The sequence below is a fragment of the Corapipo altera genome, unplaced genomic scaffold (assembly GCF_003945725.1).
Source record: "Corapipo altera isolate COAL_440 unplaced genomic scaffold, ASM394572v1 255, whole genome shotgun sequence".
NCBI lineage: Eukaryota > Metazoa > Chordata > Aves > Passeriformes > Pipridae > Corapipo > Corapipo altera.
In genome coordinates, this window is record NW_020884929.1 from 2,912,098 (window position 1) to 2,934,495 (window position 22,398).

General features: G+C 39.6%; 1 protein-coding gene across 1 annotated transcript in view; it reads left to right on the forward strand.

Annotated features, from left to right (window-relative positions):
* SPATA5 (spermatogenesis associated 5) overlaps nucleotides 1-22,398 on the forward strand; it is a 165,610-nt gene that overhangs the window by 37,444 nt on the left and 105,768 nt on the right. The window contains exons 12-14 of the mRNA XM_027658913.1: nucleotides 604-657; nucleotides 1,076-1,155; nucleotides 13,306-13,432. Coding sequence (XP_027514714.1) covers nucleotides 604-657; nucleotides 1,076-1,155; nucleotides 13,306-13,432 — 261 coding nt within the window. The remainder of the gene's footprint in view (nucleotides 1-603; nucleotides 658-1,075; nucleotides 1,156-13,305; nucleotides 13,433-22,398) is intronic.

The following is a 22,398-nucleotide window of genomic DNA, read 5'->3' on the forward strand; positions in this document are numbered from 1 at the left end:
GAGCAGCTGGCACTAATAATCCTGCTTGGCAGTCCCTGCAGAGAAGAAGGAATGTGAATGAGCTGAGACACTGAACAGCTTTCTTCCTGGGGCTGGAGTGCCTTCTGGATGAGTTTCAGGTGTGCTGCTATGGCAGCTTCTTCTTTCTGGACCTGCAAAGTGTCAAGTTCAAAGAAGCCCTGTTAAACATTGGTTTGAGTCACTCTTTTGGTGCTTGCTTGGACAGGATGCATGTTTGAGAGTGCAAGTAAATGCTTTACTGTAATTTGTCTTTTTGGCTGATTTGCAGCCCCTTGTTGCTGTTGTTGAGCCAAACAACTTTTAAGAACCTCAAAGTGTATATTTTTTTGGTAATTCCATTTCTCAAGAAGGATTAGGATGAGAGGACTAATGCATTGTTACATGCATGTACAGTACTAAAATAAATGGAGGAAAGCTTGGTGCAGGTAGAGGGTACGTCTAAAAATGCACCAATAAGAGTTGCAAATGACAAATTATCAAAATTTCTTAGAGCATCAGCAGTGTAGCACTGGCAGATTGTCTCCGTCCTTTTTTATGTAATTGTAATATGCTTTTTAAACTTTTTTATTTTCTGCCTTGCAGGGACCTGAGTTGATGAATAAATACGTTGGTGAGTCTGAACGAGCAGTGAGAGAGGTGAGGAAGGGCAGGCTATGGATAATGTTAGATGTTAAACTTTCTTGGCATTCAAATTCTTCTCTGCTCATAAGGTTACTTTTAAACTTTCTAAAAATCTCCTGGTGTAAGTTTCAAAAAGAGAAAGAAAATAGAAAAAGCAGGAGGGATATTTTATGTTGTTTAGCTTTCTTGAGCATTGGCCTAGTGATGCATGTCAAATTTGGGATCCAGTAGCAGCTGTCACTACCAGGCCTGCGTTGCATAGTATCATGCATGGCTTTTAAATGATTTATTTAAAAAAAAACCCCACCAAAACATGATAAGCCTGTTGTCTGTTATGTGATGCTCTGTAGCTTTTGAGGCATGTAGGGGATGATAGCATTCTGTAAACAGCTTCCATCCCTTAAAACCAGGTGTTTTGTTGTTGTTTCTCTAGATCTTCAGGAAAGCCAGAGCGGTGTCTCCTTCAATTCTTTTCTTTGATGAGATAGATGCCTTGGCAGTGGAAAGGGGAAAGTAAGTAATCCTGTTACAAAAATAACAGACATAATTTTCTGATAAATTACTCCTACACTGTGCAATCACAAGTCTGTTTACCCTTCTAGAATTATTTTATGAAATATATTCATTCCACATACAGAAGGGCAGCATGTGTGACTTTACTCAAGTGTGTTTGACTTGGCATAAACAGGTAAGCTGGTGGAGTTCCTCCTTTCTCATCTCATCAGCAGGAATGATTCTTCTGCTTCTCATGCCTGTTGGCTCTTTTCTGTGGTTTTACCTTGCATTTATTTCCAGGAACTAACTCCTTTTTTTTCCCAGGATTGTTGCACTGGCCTAATTTGGTGTCTCCATCAAGCAAGCAATATGATCATAAGCAGTGTAACACAAATTTCCAAGGAGACTACTCATATGCCTAAATTTACACTTACATTTAAACATTTTGCCAGACTGGGAAAAACTTCATGGAAAGATTTGGTAACACTTACATCCTTTCATGTGTGACATAAAGAAGGAATTATTGTGCAAACAGCTAATAGTATTTTCTTTAATATCCTGCTTTGTGATGATTCCAAGAGATGTTTAACTTGTGTCTGAAGGAGGATTGTAGCAGGTTTTAGTTGATACTACAGCATTTAAGATTTGACAGGCTCTGTAAGTGAAATATCTGCTTATAAATGCAACTGCTACTCGTTGTGAGCAAGTACTTTTATTCTGTGTTGTTTTGCATGACAAGCTACTGACTAGGTGCATGGAGAAAGTATTTGATCAATTTAAAGCCTCATCAAAATTTCAACATTTTTCTGGAAATCAAGCTCCCTCAGCATCCCTACAAATCCCTTTATATTGCTAAAAGGACATTTGTATCTTCAGAAAAGGATAACGGGTGTCATTTTGACATTTCAGTGACACAAATGAATTATTTGTGTTACAGGAGGTGGGATGACGTGTAGCGTAGAGCTGCCCTGTGGAACTGCTAAGAAATGAACATATTTGCTGTTGAAAATGCAAAATCTGTGTGAAGATGTTTTCATCAGCGTCCTTCTCATGTGCAGTGTGTGAAACTGTGGAATTTGTGAACTTCTAGAAATGCTATGCACTGAAACACCTTGCAACAAAAAGTTGCAAAAAATGTGTGCCTGAATCAAGCCAATGGAGGGGAATCTTCCGCTGCTGCAGCTTTTAACTTGTTCAGCTTTCAGAAACACCACTTCATCAAGATAAAACCTTCTGGAAGAATAAACCATAAAACGTTTTAATCAGCCTTTTCACACAGTGCCCTCGAGGTGTTGAGTTTGTTTGTTTGTTTGCTTTATTCTCTTAGGGAGTAAACAGCCTAATGTTACCTTACCTGGAACTGTCTGTGGGGGGTAGTAGGCCTGGCACAGCTTGCTGAAGAATGTGGTATGACCTGCTGCAGCCGTGTTGTGCTGGAGACATCTGGTTTTGGAGCTTTAAAAAGAACAGGGTGGGACACACAAATATTTCATTGTCAAATCTGAACCAGATGGGAGGTAAAATATGTAGCAGAGTTCTCATAAAATTCATCTGAAATTAAATGGTGTAGGAAACCAGACAAGGCACTTATTAGAAATGGCCCTTTTTTACAGGCTGACTTTGCACAGTAGGAATTTGCAAATGCACTAGAGATGCTAATGATTTGTGGCCTCTGGAGATCCATTTCCTGTACTATTACTAACCATGCTGAAGTTTTCAAGGAAACACCTGTTTATATTGTCTCCCTATTCCCTCTGTTGGTTGAATTAGTTTTCTCTGCCTTGGCAGTGAAAAACACTCTGGGATACAGCTTTGTAAGAGCTTTTCCTCTTGGTTTAAATCCCTGTTAGAATGCTGTGGGCTTTGTGCAGAATGTGCCACATCCCAGATCTCCTGGGTAGGCAGCCTCTCCTGATCCTACCAGGACACGTCCAGAGATACAGAGAAGCCAAAGAATAGTTTTATGAATAATGCCAATCTGAAATATAGATGTGAAATAACATTGAGTAATTGCTTAATACTTTTGCCCTTCAAAGCACTTTGCCAAGTATTCATTAACCCATAATTACTTGTTTAGGTTTGTCTAAAGCTTGTGGATTTACAAGACAAATGTTTTGCTCCCAATCTTCGGAGCTGATTGAACAATCCCTTTTAAACAGCAGGCACATATGAAGTAATAGACTTTGTGATTAATTAGTGTACAGGTAAATCAAGAAAGATAAGGAATTACCTTGTTTGCACCATTCAATATAACATCTCCTTTGCATCATTTAGTGCATTCTGTCATTGCACAAGCCATTACTCCATGGCAGACACTGTAGCTGCATTCACTTATGCTACAGTGGTTTATTTATTACACATTCCCAAGCCATAATGCCATAATTCCATAACCGTAATACATCTAGCACTCTATTTAATGCAACTGTCTTGTGTAGCAGTTTTGTTTTACAAAATGTATTTGTGTAGAACAAAAAAGTACTTTGAAGTCAGCAAAAATCATATTGGCATCGTTCAGTGTCAGAGTGTATTAGTTCTTAAAAGATTACTTCTTATCCAGCCTGCTTAGAAGTTCCATATCTTTTATCAATATGAACTAAGCTCCTGGTTTTGTTTTTTTCTTGTCTGTCCACACTCCCCTCCCAATTTTGCATGTAGGCAGCAAACAATTACATATTAATCAAGGAATTAAAAATGTGGGCTGGATACATACCAACCTCGAAGACAATTTATGAAACTGTAATCCTGCACCTCGGAAGAAAAGTATTTCAGTGCAGAGAGCAATTGCTCAAGAGAAAAGTCTGGAGATCCTTGCTGCAAGAAGATGAGAGGGTGATTCTGAAAGGACTTGGGTTTCTAATGTGGTGGTGAAGGCAGATAAAGATACTTTGAGCTGTATTAATTTCCGAATCTTGTTCTGTTGCACTGAGCTTCTAGTACTCTTGGAAGAATTTTCCATCTCTTTCTGGTTTATGTTGAGATGTTAGAGGAAGTTTAGAGATAACTGAAAATGAAAAATTAGGGGCTGAATGGCCTGACTATAAAGAAAAAAGGAGGCATTCCCTCTAACTGGTTCTGAAGAACAGATGATAAACCTGCAGAATAAAGATGGGAGACAGTTAGAGGTGTCACAGAGAGGTTTGAGTAGGAGAAATGATTGATATGGGGAAAATGTCTGTAAATCAGCAAGGCTTTTGGTAGAACATTCTCCTTCCCTGTGAGTTAGTCGTTTGGGAGAAGGTCCAGAACCTTCCACTTGACATCTTTAAAACAAACCTGACATTTCAGGGATCACCGTGCAGCGAGGAGCAGTCGGGTACTGCCAGAGGTGACGCACGGAGCCTCTTCCACTGCTCCGTGGTTCTAATGAGCATTTGCTTCCACGAGCGGGTTTTGACTTTTTCCTTTCTTTCTCCATACTTTTGAAAGATGTTGTTATGACTTTTTGTAGGAGACACTGTGCTAAGGCAGGACTGGTCCAGATACAGCAGGAAAGTTTGCCTGGAAGTAATCCCTGGCCTGCACGAAAGATTGAGAGGCTTTACAAATTGCACAGCTGCAGAGAGTTATGGGTATTTGTTATCCCTCCGTATTCCTGACCATGTAAAACCTAATTCTTCTAGCCATCAGAGGTTGCCAAGAGGGAAATGGCTTGGTAATTAGACTTGAAAGTGATGAATGAACGTGGGTCTGTGTAAATGCAGCACAGACAGTCTGTTTGCTGAACTTAAGAAATCTCTGTGCTTTGGAAATGGGACATTGTTTATATAAGTAGGATTTTTAGGATTTTTGGGTGGGAGACATATTTGTTCCTTTTCTTGTTTTTTTCAGAAGCAAAGCATTTTCCCCTTTAACTGCAAGTCTTTGTAACGTAAGATGGGAAATGTTGTAGACTGCTGTAGAAGACACTGATAAATTCCATTTTCAAAGGGGAAAAAAAGAGAAAGACAAGGGACAAAATCAGTACCTTGCATTTGACTTCTGCAGGCCAAACCAATTTGGTAGATGAATGTTGCTAACTTTTTGAGAATGAGGGTAGAAGTGACAAAGTGAAGGGATATTGCTACCCGTCCCCTGAAACTACAACTTGGTGATGCTTTTTTGGGAAAAGACATTATCCTGTATGCTGGGGGGAGGATAGATAGATTCCTAAGCCACAGTTTGAATTGCTCAGAAGCACTGAAAGACATACTGTTTTCGTTTTAGGTATTAAAATATTTACAGTCTCAAATTTTGAGGCCCTCAGGCTTCTAAAGGAAGGTGTGAAGAACAGCAGCTTTTCTGCTGTCCTCTGCTACCTCTGCTTTTAACAGGGACAGTGATAAATCTTCTCTTTTTAAACCAAGCTGTCTTTCTGGAATATTTTAGCCCATATGTATACTCTACACTTGAACATACCCTTGCATTTTTGTATCTGTGCAAATTCCCTGGTGCACTGAGCAGCCTCTGTCATGAAGGAGGTCAGTGATTGCATCCAGTAAGGAAACCCATGGGCTGGACCCTGCAGGGATGCAGCAAGGTGACATTGGGTAGGATAGAGGTTGTTGGCAGAAATCCACCTTACACGAGGTAAATTATCAGTAGTCCCAGAATTGGGGAATGTCAACTGATTCCCTGCAGTATCTGAGCTGTGTTTGTGTGTGATGGAGAGTTGAGACATTTGAAAGTTTTGCGACTGCTGTATGAATTTTTCAAAGTTTTGGAATTTGGTATCCAAACAGAAATATTGTCTGGGAAAAACGTTGCATGTCCAGTGCCAACTTTCTATTTTAGGCCTAGCAAGGAGTGGTGAAGAAGGAAAGTTTTGAAACAATTTGGTTGTACAGCGAAGCTTGTATATGTCTTTGGAACAGCAATTTTAACGAATGACATTACCCAGACATTGTGAATATATACAATAAATTTCTGAAATCCCTTTAGTTTTGAAACAAACTCATTAACACTTCTTGTCTAGCAAGAATCTTTTGTCTCAATGTGTTCTAAATCTGTGTTTCTTCCTTTTTGCAACTTTGTAACTTTGCCAGCCTGTATAATTTGGATGTTTGAAGTTGATAGAGAATTTCATTGGCATCAGTGGAAGCAGGACTGAATCCATAAACCCTTTTCTCAAAGTCATCTAAGTGCATGGATGCATGTGCAGGATTTAGAGGGACTAATCAAGGCTGTTAATGTTGGTAGGCCTCTTCTTCAGTGCTTGGTAATTCTGTGGCAAAGCTCATCTGAGGAAAGATGCTTCAGCCAAAGACATGAATTTGAGCCTCTGACTGGATTCCTGCAAGAGGCCCAGTTGAAACAGATACCAGGATTAGAGGGATCAGAAGTGGGCATACATGGTTACTATTTAAATTCCCAGTATGGCATTGGCCATGGAAAAAGATCGTCTTACCCACACTAAATGAGCCCAAGCAGGTTACAGCTGCCTGCAGGATTGGGACTACAATGATTGAAGGTCTTTTTTTGGTGTATTTATTTTTAAAAAAAATAATGACGTATGGGAGGAACATAAATGTAATTAAAATTTATAAATGAAACTTATTCCATCTGAAAGTGAACCTCTTATGCTTAAATATTGTTGTAACGAAATGAAATCCAGTCTAGTTAGTTACTTCTAGGCCTGTAATACTTCCAACTTAAACTGTACTTGCTTCCCTGGTAGATATGATTGATTACATTTTTCAACTTGATCAACTTTCAGGAATGCACAGAGGAGAAGTGCTGAGAAAACCAGAATGAAAGCAAATGGGAAATTTACTGTGCATCAGGTGTGTGTTTGGAGATTTTTGTTTGTTTGTTTTCTTTTAAGGCAGCATCAGTGTTAGCAGAACAGGAGAACTCATGATTCTTGTGTCAGCAAGATGATGCCAGGGCCAGCTGAAAGCACAGTCTAATGTCCATCTTTCATGGATGTTCATCTGGAATTAGTTGCAAGCAGATGGAAATGGGCAATGGATCACCACATAGGTGATATGCTTGGGGAAAGCCCTCCGGAAGAAAGCCTGTTGAGTCCAAACCTGTCTCAAACTGGCTCCTTTCCTGCTTTTTTCTCCTTTCATTGTGTTTATTTTGTTTGGGCCTATTTCATTAACTTTTGGAAGCTGCAATAATAAGAAATTTAGGTGAAAGGAAGAGGGTTGGTTGCATGACCGTGGAGGGTAATTAGGATGTGTTTGCAGCTGGAGATTTGTTTCGAAGTCACCTGCTGACAGCTGAGCACCATTGCTTCTTTTCACAAAGCTCATCATCTTTTTAGGAAGCTTACTTGGAAGCTGGGGGCCGCTCAAGGAGCACTCAAAGTTCTTTTATTGTTCTATGTTTTTCTAACGTCTTAAAAAACGAATTATATGAATTTCACTCAATCAGCAAATCGACAGTTGGCAAAACACCATTTTGGTGTGGAGGTGACCATGAAGATAAATGTTCTACCCAGACTGAATTTCCCAGACTTTCCTAAATTTCCTCTGGAGATTTTCCTTCTGTGGTACTTGAATTCTGCTCTTGAGGAAACAGAGAAGATGTGAAACAATATTGTGGGTAGTAGTTGATACAGGTGCATACAGAATCCAACAGCTTCTAATTGTAGGGTGCTGATGGAGGGAAGGCCTTAGGATTACGTTCTTTCAGAGTTTTTCTGATGACACAGGCAGGGAAATTCCCCACTGTGGGGAATGCTTGTTATCTGAGCACCAGAGGAGGTTTGTGCATTGGTGTATATTTGGTTTTGTTTTGGTTTTTTTTGATGACTAGTGAAAGTATGTAAGTGATAACATATAAGATTTATGTAGTGTTTCTTAAGACTTTCTAATAACATTCAAGCCTGTTGTATCTGTAGTGGTGTGAATAATAGTCATTGAAATTTTACCATACATGTGGTACAACATTCGCAGAAGTAAATTTGGCCCATATTATTCCATATTGATGAAAGAGCCTGCTTTTTTTCCTAACCAGCGTAGCAGTGTCCATTCTGCTGGACATAGTGCCCCAGTGCTAGAATTTTTGAGTGAAAATCGATATCTGGGAACATCCTGCAATTACTGTTTTTCTTGTAGTAGATTATTTTAATTTTTTTTTCTCTAATGCTGTGGAAAACCTTAAGCTGCCAAAGCCGTATTTCACCCGAGTTTGTGAGGGAAGGAAATAAAACAGTGTGACAGTTAATTACGATCACGGCAGTTGGACTGAAAAGCTGGACTTGGCAGGTGCTCCTTGCTGACAGGTTCCCCCTGCAAAGCCCTGACAGAAATGTCAGACTCAATAAAAATCCTTCAGGCTGTGTGAGCGAGGTGACTCTTGCGTGGGAGTGTGCTGGCAGGGGGCTTTTGTACTTTGGGAACCTTTTACCTCAGTAGTTCATGGAGAGGTGGAGAGTCCTGCCAGAAAGATCTATTTCAACCTGTATTAATTTTTTTGATACTGGCCATTTTGTTATGTCAGTAATTTTTACATTTGTTTTGATATGAAATTGTTTCCAGAGATTTCGGTGGAAGAATTATTTGAGGTGATACCACGTCCACAAGTATTTCGAAAACCTATAAATTTTGATAGTGATTGGAATTCTTTAGTTAGGGGGGAAAAAAAATTAAAAAGGCAGGTTTTATCTGTATGTAAATCTTGCCTGATGGGACATTTTGGAAAAGAAGGTGGGCTGTACTCCCTTCTCACAAAATCTGCATTATAGATTTCAGCTACGTGGAGATTAATCCCTCTGCAGCAATTTATCCCGGATACTTCTCCTGAGATCTGCCTCTTTGACGTCCTAGCTCTGCCTGAGGTAGGATCAACTGTGCAGGAGAGGTGTTCTCCCAGACTTCCTCCTGGTTTTGTAGCTTCACAGTTGCTGTGAATTTAACAGCACTCAAAATGTAGTTGTGCGAATGAATATTCCCTGCATTTCTACACCCACGATTATGCAGTGTAACTAAATTAGGATCCTGATTCTGCAGGTCAGGTGTTTCAGGCAGGCTTCAGTGCCGCTGAAGTTAGTGGTGGGATGGAGAGCCATTGGTTCTCCTTTACAAGATTTAAGTGGTGATGAAGCCTTAAATACATTTTTTAATGAGAATGACATCTGGTGTTCTGAAAAAAACACTCATTCCACTGGCTTTGGAAGTGTTCTAGGTGGTCAGATGATGCCCATGTATGTTTGCTTCAGCTCGCAGTGGTGATGCTAACCAAATTTCGTCGTGAGGTGAAACCACAGTGACTGCATTCTCAGACTGTTTTTAGTTTTCTAATATTAAAAAATCCATTAGATAAAGGGCAGGGGGAAAGAGAAGGAAATTAAATAAGTGAAAATGTAAAAAACAAGAAGTCGGTTGCTGTCAAAAAAATGCCTATAGCAAGAAGGGTAACAGATTTAAATATGATTTCATACATCTGGCTATGTCTGGTAACAAAATCTCCTTGGCTTTAAGAACTATATAAGTGAGTGAACTGTATGTACTCCTTGATGCAGCGATAGAATCAGGCTGTGGTTGCTTTTATATCCTCAAGAAGATGTCTGAGAGTGGCTGAAATTATCCGGGGGGAAATTTTAGTACCCACTGCTATATGAATCCAATTGGCTAGAAGAGTCTTTGGATAAGGCCAAAGGAGATAGAAATAAAAGCTGCTGTGGAGAACCCTCACCTGCTATATTGAATTTAGAGCTGATGATCATGATCTCTCAATTCTATCAGACAAGGCCAGAATTAATTCTGTTTAATTGTGAGGCTTTGGTATACTTGCAGAATGCATGATTTATTCTGGCAAAATGTGTATTGGAAGTGCCTTTAGCTAAAATAAACTACCAAGAACAGGGTTGTCTTTCATATTCACCATCACTAGTCTGCTTTAATCCATGGATAGTCTTACCTGACAGGCTTTTGCCATTTAGGAAGCTTCTCTGATGGTCAAGTGAACTGCCTGTCCAGGAGCACACGTGCACTTGGTCTGAGACTGGTGTGTGCTACACTTGCAGGAGCAGCTGAAATATCATAGAGAGGAGGATATCTGGCTCTGACTGATCTAATAAACTAGTAAGCAAAGACATTTTTTGCCTTTAAAATTCCTTCATCGAGGATTTTAAATAAAGAGAGGTTGGCAAAAAATTAGCTCATAGCCTGATGTATTTCATTAGGGCAACACAAGAGGTTCCTTGAAATTCCCAGGCCCTTCTGGAGCAACCTCTCTGCTCACACACGTTTTATTTTGGAGTTGGAGGTATTTCTGGTTTGGGCACGTGCACACATGGCCCTGCCTGGATTATGTGAGGGGCTTAACTCTGGCTGCCTGGATTTGCAGGCGGCGTGTTGACAGGAAATTAGTTTGTACCAGGACGTGCCTTTTGAGGACTATTTCCAGGCAGTTGTGATGATGACATCAACCCAGGGAGGTCAGGTGGAGGTGGGGGGGGGGCAAAGGCAGCCCCTTGGCTGGGAGTTGGTTTTGGCAGTGCCTCCGTGGGACTGGAGGGTTAATCATCATTTGTTTCTCTGGCTGCCGTTTGCGTCAAAAGGCCGGGCAGCCTTAATGAACGTTGCCTGTGTTAATTTGAAACCCTTGCTGGGAAATCATGGGAAAATGGAAAAGCACATAGTTGTGTGTCACCCCTCAGATTAACAGCTTGGGCAGCGCTGGAGCCCTCGGTGTGGCTCTGGTGCAGCTCCAAGCAGCTGGGAAAGAGATCGCTCCCTGTGCCTGCCTGGGGTTTTTATGGGGTATCCTGTTAAGCCAAAAGCTAATTTACTGTAGATTCTGTGCTAAAAATGGTGCATTGTGTGACAGCTTAGTGAACTATGTAAATAAAAGCACTGCAAGTAGAAATCTGTGGTGTCATAGGACCCAGACACCTCTTCATTTGATCCTGGTTTTATTATTGATATTTTTTGTGTGCATGGATTTAAAATTATTTACTCCGCTTTGAAGTGACAATAATAAAGCCCCAAATAATGTACTGGTAGCCCCCTTCATCATTTAAACTATATTATACCATCACTGATTGCCTAACTGCAATTTTCTGATGATGCCTGAATTGCATGAAAGTCTTTGCAATGTGCATTCCCCTGTAACAGTGGGGGTTTTCTTTAGGATAAATACTTCTTTAATGTGTTGTGGGGTGGTTTTTTTTTTTTTCAGCCTGAAGCTTGTAAGAGGAATGTTTATACTGGGGGAAGATGTAATATCCGTTCTAGCCATCTTTCTTTTAAATGAAGTTTTGGGGATTTTTTAAGGGAACAAAGAAAAATTTAACATCTCCTCCAAAGACTTCTACCTTCAGATCATCTTATATAATGTTAGCATTTTGGTCCCAGTCTTGTAATTATTTTTTCCTTTGCCTAACATTTTTTTGTGCTCAGTCTGTTGAGTATAAAGTTGAGTAAATGTGAAACTTATGCAAGATGGGAGGCCTGAATCCCTACTGAGACTAGCTAATGTTACAAAGTTGGTTTTAATTTCCTTTAAGCTTTGTGTCCTTCGAAAAGCATTTACTATCCATGTCCAACACCTGAAGTGTTTTATCACACGCAACCCTCTATAAGTCGTTGGGACTGTGACCCGTGGGTATGTTAGAAATGCTTTAATATCACTTGGGAAATTCTAATGTGCCTGCAGAAAACCCAAAAGCTGATGACCATGTAACCCAAGTCCCTTCTCTAATATTTCTTAGCAACCTAAATATTCTGTTAGCCAACATCTATTACTGCTCCTCAAAGATGTTTTCCAGACTGGGTGTGATAAGTTTAATGTTTTGCACTGGAAAATTACAGAACCAGTTGTAGGATGGGAAAGTTAGGGAATTTTTTTTGTAGGAGAGCTGTACAGCAGTGATGGAACCATTAGTGTTCCTTTGGCTCTGGGAAGTTTGGGAAGCCCTGTGGTTGCAGGCAGGCTGGTGGTGGGTGGCAGTGCTGCAGCAATATATGTGTTTAATAACTATACAACTGTATTCATGTGCTCTCTATCTGCTGGAAATAATTGGAGCACTTATATTTTAATATATTTGATGTATTTATTTTTGGAAACTAGCATTCACCAGGATAATGGTACTGTACTTGTGTGTGTGTGTGTGTGTAGGTGCCTGTATATCTGTATAAACATTGAAGAGAACTTTTGGGAAAGGATTTGCAAAAAATTTGAGATTAAATAATTATCTTAATCCTCTGTAGATTTGGCTTTATTTTAAGTACCAGACTTCTTTTTGCTTCTTAATGTGACGTTTAGAGCGATCTGGAAGAATGGGAGAGACTAATTTTTTTTAAATTGTATTGCAAAGAACCTGTTTAAAGGTAGAGAAATGAAACCTTCCCCGTGCAGCAGAGCCAGGAACAGTCCTGGAAGAGCTGTTTCCCATTGGTGAAAGATGATGTAGGTGTGTTCATGCCCATCCACAGGGGAAGGCTGTGTCAGAAACAGCGAGGCTTTGGTGTGTGCTAAGAGCAGGAGTGCTGATTTCTGGCAAAGGAGGATAAACCCCACATTTTTGGTGCTATCTGGCAATCTCCAGCTGCTTGCCCCAGCCTGCTTCAGCTTCCCTGCCCCTGCTTAGCAGAGGGAATGCTTTATGCCTTGTCTGCTTTGGTTTTTCACATATTGGTGATTTCAAAACCGGAGTTTTCAGATTTTCAGTCTTGGGGTTTTGTCCTAGTATCTGGAAAATCAGCTGAGTTAAAGGACTGACAATGCTATTATGAGGCAGTCGGTCAACACTCAATTTATTCTCATTTGATGGAGACAGCATAACAATGTAGAACTACTCTGGAAAACACATAAGTACCTAATTTTTTATACTGCATAGGGTGGTGTAAGCACTCACTTGGACGATGCTAAAAAGGAAGGTTTGTCTGACTAGTGAAGAAGCTACATGAATTCAGTTATCTAAAAAATGTTTATTCCAGAGATCTACGTTGTGTTAAGTTCTTTACAACCTTCATAGCAAGATAGTAAAAAAACCAAAAAGCTGACTCAGTTATTGAGTACCAAGAAATAATTTGAAGGACTAAGTCTCTGATTTGCTGCTCACTTGATAAGACTGTTTCAGAGATTGAAGGTGAAAATAAAAATCAGAAAGAATTAAGACAAAAAGATGCATCTCTGTAAAATAAAAAGAACAGTATATCCTTTTCTTTCTCCAGTTTTCTAGGAAGAGAAAGCTAATGCTGTGACTTTGTTTTGTTTTGTTTTTTTATAAATCAGCTCCTCAGGTGCTGGCAATGTAGCAGACCGTGTCTTGGCTCAGTTGCTGACGGAAATGGATGGGATAGAACAGCTGAAGGATGTGACAATTTTGGCAGCTACAAACAGACCGGACATGATAGACAAGGTACGAATGGACGCACTGTCGTATATCCTGTTCTCTTGAAAAGACCAGATTTTGGTATAATTCCGTTCTCTTTTACTCTCCAAACTGTTGTCTGATCAATTTAATGATTAAGAGCAGAAGTTTGAAAATGGAGACAAGGCAAAGGCGTAGTTCATGTCCCTCACTTTTTTTTTCCTCCCTACAGAATTTTTACCAGAAACAAAATGTTTTGCCATAGCCTTAAGTATCTGTTTCCTAGATGAGATTTTCCTTAAGTCAGGCTCATTGAACTTGTGCAGCAACATTTCTGTCAAACTGCTGCCGTGGTTTTTGCTTCTGTTGTGTTTGTTTATGCAGGAGTTTGCTGGACTTTGTTGGTTTCATTAGTTACTTCCTTTCAAGAGATTAAATATCTCCTCAGTGCCCTTATCCTGCTGCCAGCACTACGGTTTCCAACTGTAAACAGTACAATTTCTCCTCAGATCCTGCTGCAGCTCTGCTGGCGTGACAAGAACATGTCAAATTTGTAAAAGCTGGAGGGTTGTAACACTTACAGCGGAAAAACCTCCAAACACAAAACCAACCCAGCAGCCCTCTAGAAAATCCACTTTAAAATCCTCCACCACTGCTGTGTCTTCTCACAGCTAAGTGCAGTAGACGGGTCAGTCTGAAGTGATTTCCTTTAAGATACGTTTTGTAGTGTTGGTAAGGTTCTTTATTCCACAGCTTTTCACCTTCACAACATTAATGAATGTGATGACAAGTTGATGAATTTAGTTTTCCTGATCTTTTTTAGGGTTTCTTATAAGTTTCTTAAATAATTCTCACATTTTAAGCTGCTTCTGGAATAGTTTTTTCTGTTTGTCTTGGAGCATTCAGGCATAAAATACACATAAGTATGGTTCATATACCCAGGAAGTCTTGAGAAAAAACCTTACATTTTGGCTCCAGAACACAGACTCTTCCCTATTGAAGGAAGCCACGCAGCTGATGGAGACCTGACAAAGGCTTATTTTAGAGCTTACTTGTACACTGTCTGTGAGCCTGCCATGGCAAAATAGAGCTAGCAAAGTGTTTTCAGTAAAAGGTGATAAAACTGATCAGTGAAAAATATACTTGTGCAAAATTGAAATTGTCAAAATTTCACTTTTGTCAAATTGATTTCAGTTTTCTTTAGTGGCTGTTCTTCAGAGTCAGACTCATCTGAATTTGAAAAAAATCTGTTTGTTGAACAGAAGGGAAATTTCCTTCTGAGTCAGTTCAGCATTGTACTGTCTTGTCTCCATCTCTACCTGGGAATTCAGTTCCCTGCTGTTCTGCCTTTTGCTGGATTTCTCGTGGGCACACAATGAATGCTGCTTTCTTGTATCATAGTTTTTAATTGAAATATTGACAATATTGGAACAGTACAAGAGTTGCCACCCTGCAGTACTAAGAACTTGATAGAACCTGAGTTCCTGTATGCTGTACCTACATCACTGATGCAAATCCAGACCTCTTCGCCTGGGATATGATGCATAAAAATTTAATGTCTTCTGTACATATGAATTTTGGGGGGGGGTGGTGAACTTTTAAGAATGAACAACGCAGTTTTGTTTGGATGCCAACATATCTTATGTATTCTTTCCCCAAGTAAAGCTGATAGTCTTGACTCTAAATATAAAGAAAAGGAGAAAGTTGCATGAGGCAGTGCTCCCCACAGTAGCAAACTGGGTGATTACAGGAATTTTATTAGCAATTTTAATAGCCACAAATGGCTCCTTTATATTTTTATTGAAAACTCTTTTTACCAGATATAATGGGAAACAAACAAACAAACAAAAGAATTCTGGAAAGCATTCACCTAAGAGAGTAGCAGAGCGAAAGTTCATCGATCTGGAGGAAAGGAGATTTTAAACTGTGATTTAAAAGGATCACATTTGAGTTGGTTTTGCACACTTCATACTTCATCCAGACCAGACAGGCTGTACCGGGACACCACTTTCTCCTGGGTCCATGCAAGATTTGCAATGCATGAGTTGTACTTTTTCCCCCTTCCCTGGAAAAAAGAAGACACCAGAAATCACTTGTATTGTGGGCTTTGCTTAATGAGAAATTTTTCAGTGTGGGCTTTCAGTTTACTTTGTGATTGCTGATCCCTTTGGAAAGGTAACATTTTGTTAAATTCGTGTTTTATATTGAAATAATCAGTTATGTGTGACAATTAACTGAGTGTCCTGCTTTCGTAGTTATATGTGATGACTACACTTTAATTTTTAATGCACAAACTTTACATATGTTATAAAGGTACAAGGCAGTCTGTCTTCTCCACTTCCAAGGACTAGGAAAACGTCTGGTATACTTTTTTGTGACTATTCTTTAGCTTTTCAAACCAAGAAATGCTTGAGGAATGTACACTTTCGAAGTTTTCTGTGCTTACAAAATTGGTAACAATCCATCCAGCATCTTCGTTTACGTGGCTGCTGCTTAACTGACAATTCTGTGATGGTTAATCTTTTGTAATTGGAAAACAGCACTTGGGAATATCAAATGTAAGAGTATTCCCCAGAGCCTAGTGCAGACTTCATCATCCCTGCAAACACTGCAATATGTTGCTTTCAGTTAGTGAATAGATTTGAGTCAGACTTTATAAAAGGTTATGTGTAATGATAAACTTGTTTTGACTTGTCACAGACATCTATTAATAAGGTAATTTCTCTAAGATGTCATGATTGTATTGAAATATTATTGCAGCCTTGTGTCCTGTGTTTGTAGCATTCAGATACTTTGCATCTCATTCATGTGATGCTGGAAAGGCCTTGGAATAACTTCTATTTTTTGTAAGAATGCAAAGCCAGCATGTACTGTTTTCAGCCATGTATGGTACAGAAAGTGATTTCTCTTGGAAGGGAAATATTCTGGAACAAGATGTTCTGAACATTCTTTGAAAGTGATACAGAAACAAAACACTCTGAGTCAGTCATAATAGTAAAATCTTTCCTTTTATTCTTCATTCTATAAGCAGAATTGATGAGCAATAAGTGGAAAAACTGCTTTTTGTTTTTGGTGACTTACGCACTCAGGAGTGATTTTTCATGCCTAAAATGTGTTGCAATAACTTTATGGAGCTGCTTGTGATTCAGAGTTTGTCTTTTCCTGTGTATCAGCCTAACCAGAGATCATTCATCCCCACATAAAAGTAAAACACTGTGAATAAATTGCTCAGCTTGAAATTAAACATTCTATCCGGACATAAATGTGTATAGATTTCCAGGTGTGGTCTGACAGATTTCCGTGGAAGAAAACCTAGACCAACTCATCAGGATTAACATGTCCTGTTTTTAGTTCTTCAGTGGAACCTGCTTTCCTGGCCTTTTAGCACTGGGCTTACTTTATGTGAGAAGGTTGAATTGCTATCATTACCTTCCCGTGCAGATATTTTTTTTCCCCCTCTTAAAGCAGCGTTTCAATCTCCATTAGCAAGGGTGCAGTGAAGGAAGGGAGACTGTCAGATCCCCAGGGACCCTGGTGAATGTTTTAGCACAGGAAGCAAGATGCAAGCTGCTCCTGCATCAGATAGTTTTACCTCCTGCTGGGTCAAATTTGAATGTCAAACACATTAGCTGTGATGTAAAACACGAGGTGCTGAGCGAAGTGAGGGCCTGTGTTATAGGGAGACATCCTGGTGCTCCTGACAGCTTCAGTTCTCCTTATCGTGGGGTGCAGAAAAGACTATCCTCAAATATGCTATTTGCATAAGAATGACAGGATGTGATAGGACAAATGAAGATTAATGGGATGCTGTGCTGTCAGCGTTACCCATTGTCTCGAGATTGATGATGGTCTGGATTTTGTCTGCATTCATGGGCTCCAGTGTAGTTTAAACCAGAAACTATCCTTGTACCTTGAATACTGAAGAACTGAATCTTTTGAATGCTTTGTTATCACGGGAGGGCTTGGCTCCCCATTTCCAAGCATCCTACTTGTTGGTATAAAACCACGTATTTTGCATATTGTACCAGTGCAGGGGATTTTTTCTGTCTCTTTTTGCATGTTTATTTTGCTTTTTAAAAACTTCCTACTCCCTGGTCTTCCTCTTCACCTCCTCTTCCATCACCTGCAAGTTTTGCTGCTCTGTTGACTTCGTTCTATTAACGACTGGGTTTGAATCCAGCTTATTTATTTTAAGAACCTGTGGTAGTTTGGTCTCCAAATCTTACCAGAGCCACGTGGATAACACTGAGTTTTCTGTTCGGGTTACGTGAACAAAATAAAACAGAACTGCAGCTGATATTCTCCCTAGCCACTGCCAAGCATGAGGAAAGGGAATAAAGCTTCCTTCCCCCATGGTTCAGTTGGATTTGGAGGAGTCTTTTGGGCAGAGAAGTCAAGCAGAGGTTTATCGAATTGATCTGCCCCTCAAAATGTTGATTACTATGTAGTTATGGGACAAACTTAATTTAAAGTGGCTTGTTTTGATGAAAATAACAAATGCGTGATAGAACCATTTGGCAGAATCAGTAAAGAAATTATAATTTCTTGCCTGCAGCAAAAGTAAATAATCTTTCCTCTTTAAAAACATCAAAGTTCAGTCTTTCTGAAGGCTTATGGAAGAAATTCAAATATTTCAGTTTGCAGTTTTACAGGTTAAAAGGAATAGGAAAGATTCCTGCACATTTATTCATTATTGTCTGGAAATGTATATGTGCTGTTTCAAGGCAGGTGAGGCTACCAGCATGTTAGCAGTCAGATGCAGGGGCACAAACCTCACTAACACATAATACATATTTTCCTACTTAGGTATTTGCCTATTTGGGATTTTCATTTTGGTCAGATACATCTTACAAATGGTTCTTCCTATGCCACAGCTTTAACTTGGTAGGATTTCCATTTTCCCAAATACGGTGTAGTGCTGTAAAGTTGGAAGCCACATAATCCATCAGTCATGTGTCTTGCAGACTCCCAGGCAGGAAAGGGGGATAAGTCTCTGGCTGTCCTTTCTCAGCATTCCATCTCTGCAGATTCCATCCAGATTTGGAGGACAGGAGACCCAAAATTGGGTGCTTTTAAGAAGGAAATGGTGCAGGGACACTTAACTGCATCACAAGAATAGAACAGGTGGGAAAATATTTCAGAGTGGGAATAAAAGTACAGGAATGCAATCGCCACGTCTCTCCGCACTGCTGAACCAGTAATTATTATTTTTTTACTTTAAATGCTGAAATGCCTCTCTGCTTGTCAAAGGACACTCCTCATATTCTTGTAAAGCCCTGGGATTAAAAACAGAGAGCAAAATTTCGTAGGTCTCCTTTTCAGTCAACCAGCACCTAGAGTACTTACATCATCTTGCCCAGGTGCAAGTGTGGTTCTTTGAAATAACAGAAGATGTGGGATTTCTTTTGAAGACAAAATTGTTCTGGAGCATATAATAAATTTTCAGAAAATGAAGCTTTAGGGAAGAATGATATCAAACTACATGCCATTGAAAAGAGGATCTGATATTCTAAAATAGTTTCACAATTTTGGCACCATCACGTTTTCCATCAATGGGTTTTCTCTTGTACATATTTGAGTTTTTCCTCTTAATTTTCTTTAACCTGCAACTCTGACTGGGGCAAAGAGATGTGCTGGAAAGTAGCTGTTTCTCAGAGGTTTAACTTTGCCTTTATTAATATCAGATCTTTAGACTTTGGGGTAATTATGAACTTAATGATTTATTTTTTAAAAAAAGAAGACTGAAAGAGTGAATGAAACCATATAAAAGTTGTCACATGTTCTTTTCACCTGCCAAACTGAAATGGCAGAATAGACACAGTTGATGAGCAGTGCTGTTTGCTGACCAAGAATTCCAAATTGATGATTTGAGGCTGGATTGCACAGTGAATCCATAGTCCCCAAAGAACCTGACCACTCTTAGTATGCAGAGGTAGTTTTGGGGTTCATATACATGTATATGAAATTTCTCTTTAAGTCAAGAACCAGGTTTTAAGATTCACCTGAATCTCCCTCTCTCCCTTCTCCCCCACCTCCTTCCTCACAGACAAAACCCGTGTTTTCTCATGAGTACAGCAAATAAAATATTTCCAGGTGTGCAAAAGTGATTTTTGTTTCCAACTATTCGATTGTCAGAGTGTGGAGGGCTGAGTAGTAAATCAGCCTTAAGGCTGCTTCGCTTTTAGAAAACAAAATCTTAGTGGTGACAGCTGAAGAGCACAGTGACTTTTTCACTCAAGATTTATTACTTGCCTGAAAAGAAAGGTTGGAGGCAAAACTTGCTGGGCTGCATACTTTCTCCTTTAGCAGATACACTATAGGGCCAGGGTAAGTTGGCTTTATTTTGTCTGTGAAAACATACATCCAAACAATGTATGTAAAGATATAATAGTTTTACTTCAAATGGAACAGAAAAGTCAATATACCTGCTCTTATTCTTTACAGTGGGAAGCATTCCTTACATGGACTCCGTTGTGTATTTTAGCATCACTAGTATTTCATAAACTTCTCTACAGCGCATGCCAGAAAAATTACTTGAAGGTATCAAAATGTATTTATTTCATTTAAAAAAGTACAAGGATGGGAAGGTAAAGGCCAGAGTTTGTTCTTATTCATACCTAGACTCATGAAGTCCAGATGAAGAACACAGTGTGTTAGCAAGCCTCCAAATTAACAATGAAGTGGGAAATTGGAAAGGCTGTCGGATTTGTGTGTGCTGTGTAAACACCATCCCTCGGATCAGTCTCTAACTGCGATACCAGGTGGGGATTTGGGTTTGTGGTTATTGTTTTGTTTTGCTGCCTTTTTGTGGGTTTTTTTACAGTGGCATGGAAATGACACTGTATTTCTAAGATAACGTGGGGACATACAGGGTTAAAATAAATCATGCCTCTAAAAATGAGGTGCATGTGAGCAGTACATGTAAACTGAATGTAAATTCCAAACTGTTGGGTGAGATCAACTCTAGTGTGAGTTTAGTGACAAAGCAAACTATTTTATCTAGAGAAGTAGTACTAATTTTATTACCAAGTTTCATGTACCTGTGCAGCAGCTTTTACCTGCTAAAACTTGTGTGTGAGCTTATAAAGGTTTGGGTTTTCACTTCCAGCTTTGAATTACTTGAAAACAGTCTGTGTGGTGATAAACTCTTCCTTCTAAATCCTTTCAGTTCGCTCTTTTCTCACTCAATTCCCACTTTGTCAGTGCAGGGGAGGACACAGCCGAGTATCTTCCCAGAAATATGTGGCTTGTCTGGGTTCCCATGGGAGCATCCTCAGGAGCTGTCAGGGCTGTTGTGGCTTGAAACGGGATAACGGCGTTTTATGGCAGAGAAGCAAAGCACAGCAGGGCATATCCCACAGTCATCCTATATTTAACAACCTTCATTAGGATGGTGATAACAGTTCAGGAAGAGACATTCCAAACAGTCTTGTTTTTTAAATATTTATGGGAGCGATGCTGAGAAGGATGTGAGTGTAGTACTGGGAGCTGCAGAAGCTCGAGGGAGGGCCACAATTATGGTACTTGGGCTGTAGCCACGGACACATTTAGGGCTTACTTTGAACTTGGTCTTCTGCCCAGCTTTCCTCTTTGTGGATGCAAAATGCATGGTGTATGTGTAGGGTTTTTTGTGTACACTGTATTAAAATAGCATTATAGGGGGTGTTGTGTTTGTTGAGCACCCGTGAATTAAGAACTGCCACGGGTAAGATTGTGTGTACAATCCCAATTCATTTGCCTTTGTGCATGTGCATCATAATGCAATCTTTATTTACATCAATTAAAGAGGCATGCATTGTGCATGATTAATTATATTGCATTAATTTAGAAAATTATTTTTACGAGTCATTATACTCGCCTCTTCTTTAATTGCCTTAATACTCACACTTCCTTACTTTCAAGGGCTTTGATTTACACTGTTTAAAATCAAATGAACAATCACTTGTTTCTGGGAGGAGTAATCAGATTACATCATGTGGTGTCCTGCTGAGTTTTCTGGTTATCTGGTTACTGACCTGGTTATCAGCAGTACAGGACCCTCTAGGTTGGCCATAGGAAACCTGTTTGCTTGAAATAGGTGTTAAATTAACAACTTCCTGTTTTTTTGAGGGTTCTACTGTGCAAGAAGGGGCCTTTTACCTGTTATCCAGGATATTTTCTGACAACAAAAGAGTGTTTTGCCCCAGTGTCCAGAATTGGTTTTCAATGTGTCCACTCTTTGTATCAGGCTTTTCTTTCTTGTGGACTCAGTTCTGATGTCGTCTTTCTCTTCCTTCTGCCTGCCTGGATTCAAATGACTCCAATAGGGAGAGAGGTCTCTTATCTGCTGTCATTTTGGGAGCTTGGATCCAGCATGATCTGCAGACTCTTTGAACCTTGGTAGTCTTTGAGTGGGAAAAGCTTGGAAAATATACTTGCAGAATGCCAGGAAACCTCACAAAGCTTTTTCAGTTTGAGGTGTTTCAAGTCCTCCTAATGTAGTCAGATCTCAAGACCTCTCTCCAGAGGTTAGGATGGCATAGTTTTATTTTTACTAATTTTTAAAAACTGTAAATAAAGTGGCATTTTTTCTGGTCTCCTTCTCATGCAACAGCTGAAATGTTTTGACTGGAGCGTTACAAAACAAATCAGAGAAGGCAGTCAGCCAGCTTGGAAAGGACAAGAAGGTCAAAGCTCGGAATAGCATAAGCTACTAAATGGATTATTTTATAATATAAAATGTTGAGTGACTTCTCTATTAACTGCTGATGCTTATCTCTCCCCTAATAGGGTGGAAGCTGTTCCAGTAAAATGGGAAGTTGTGGTGAAATAGGAGGCCCAGTGTCGTACATGTCACTGGTTTAGTGTCGGTCAGAACGAAGGGCAGCTTGGGAGGATGAGGTGGCCAATCTACAGTTTCATTGTTTGGTTGTATGCTTGAAAGTGGTGACCTTTTCACTTTTAGTTTTAGGTTTAGGAAACCTCTGAACCTCAGAGCCTTATAATGAGCAAGATGGAATATGATCAAGCTCTTT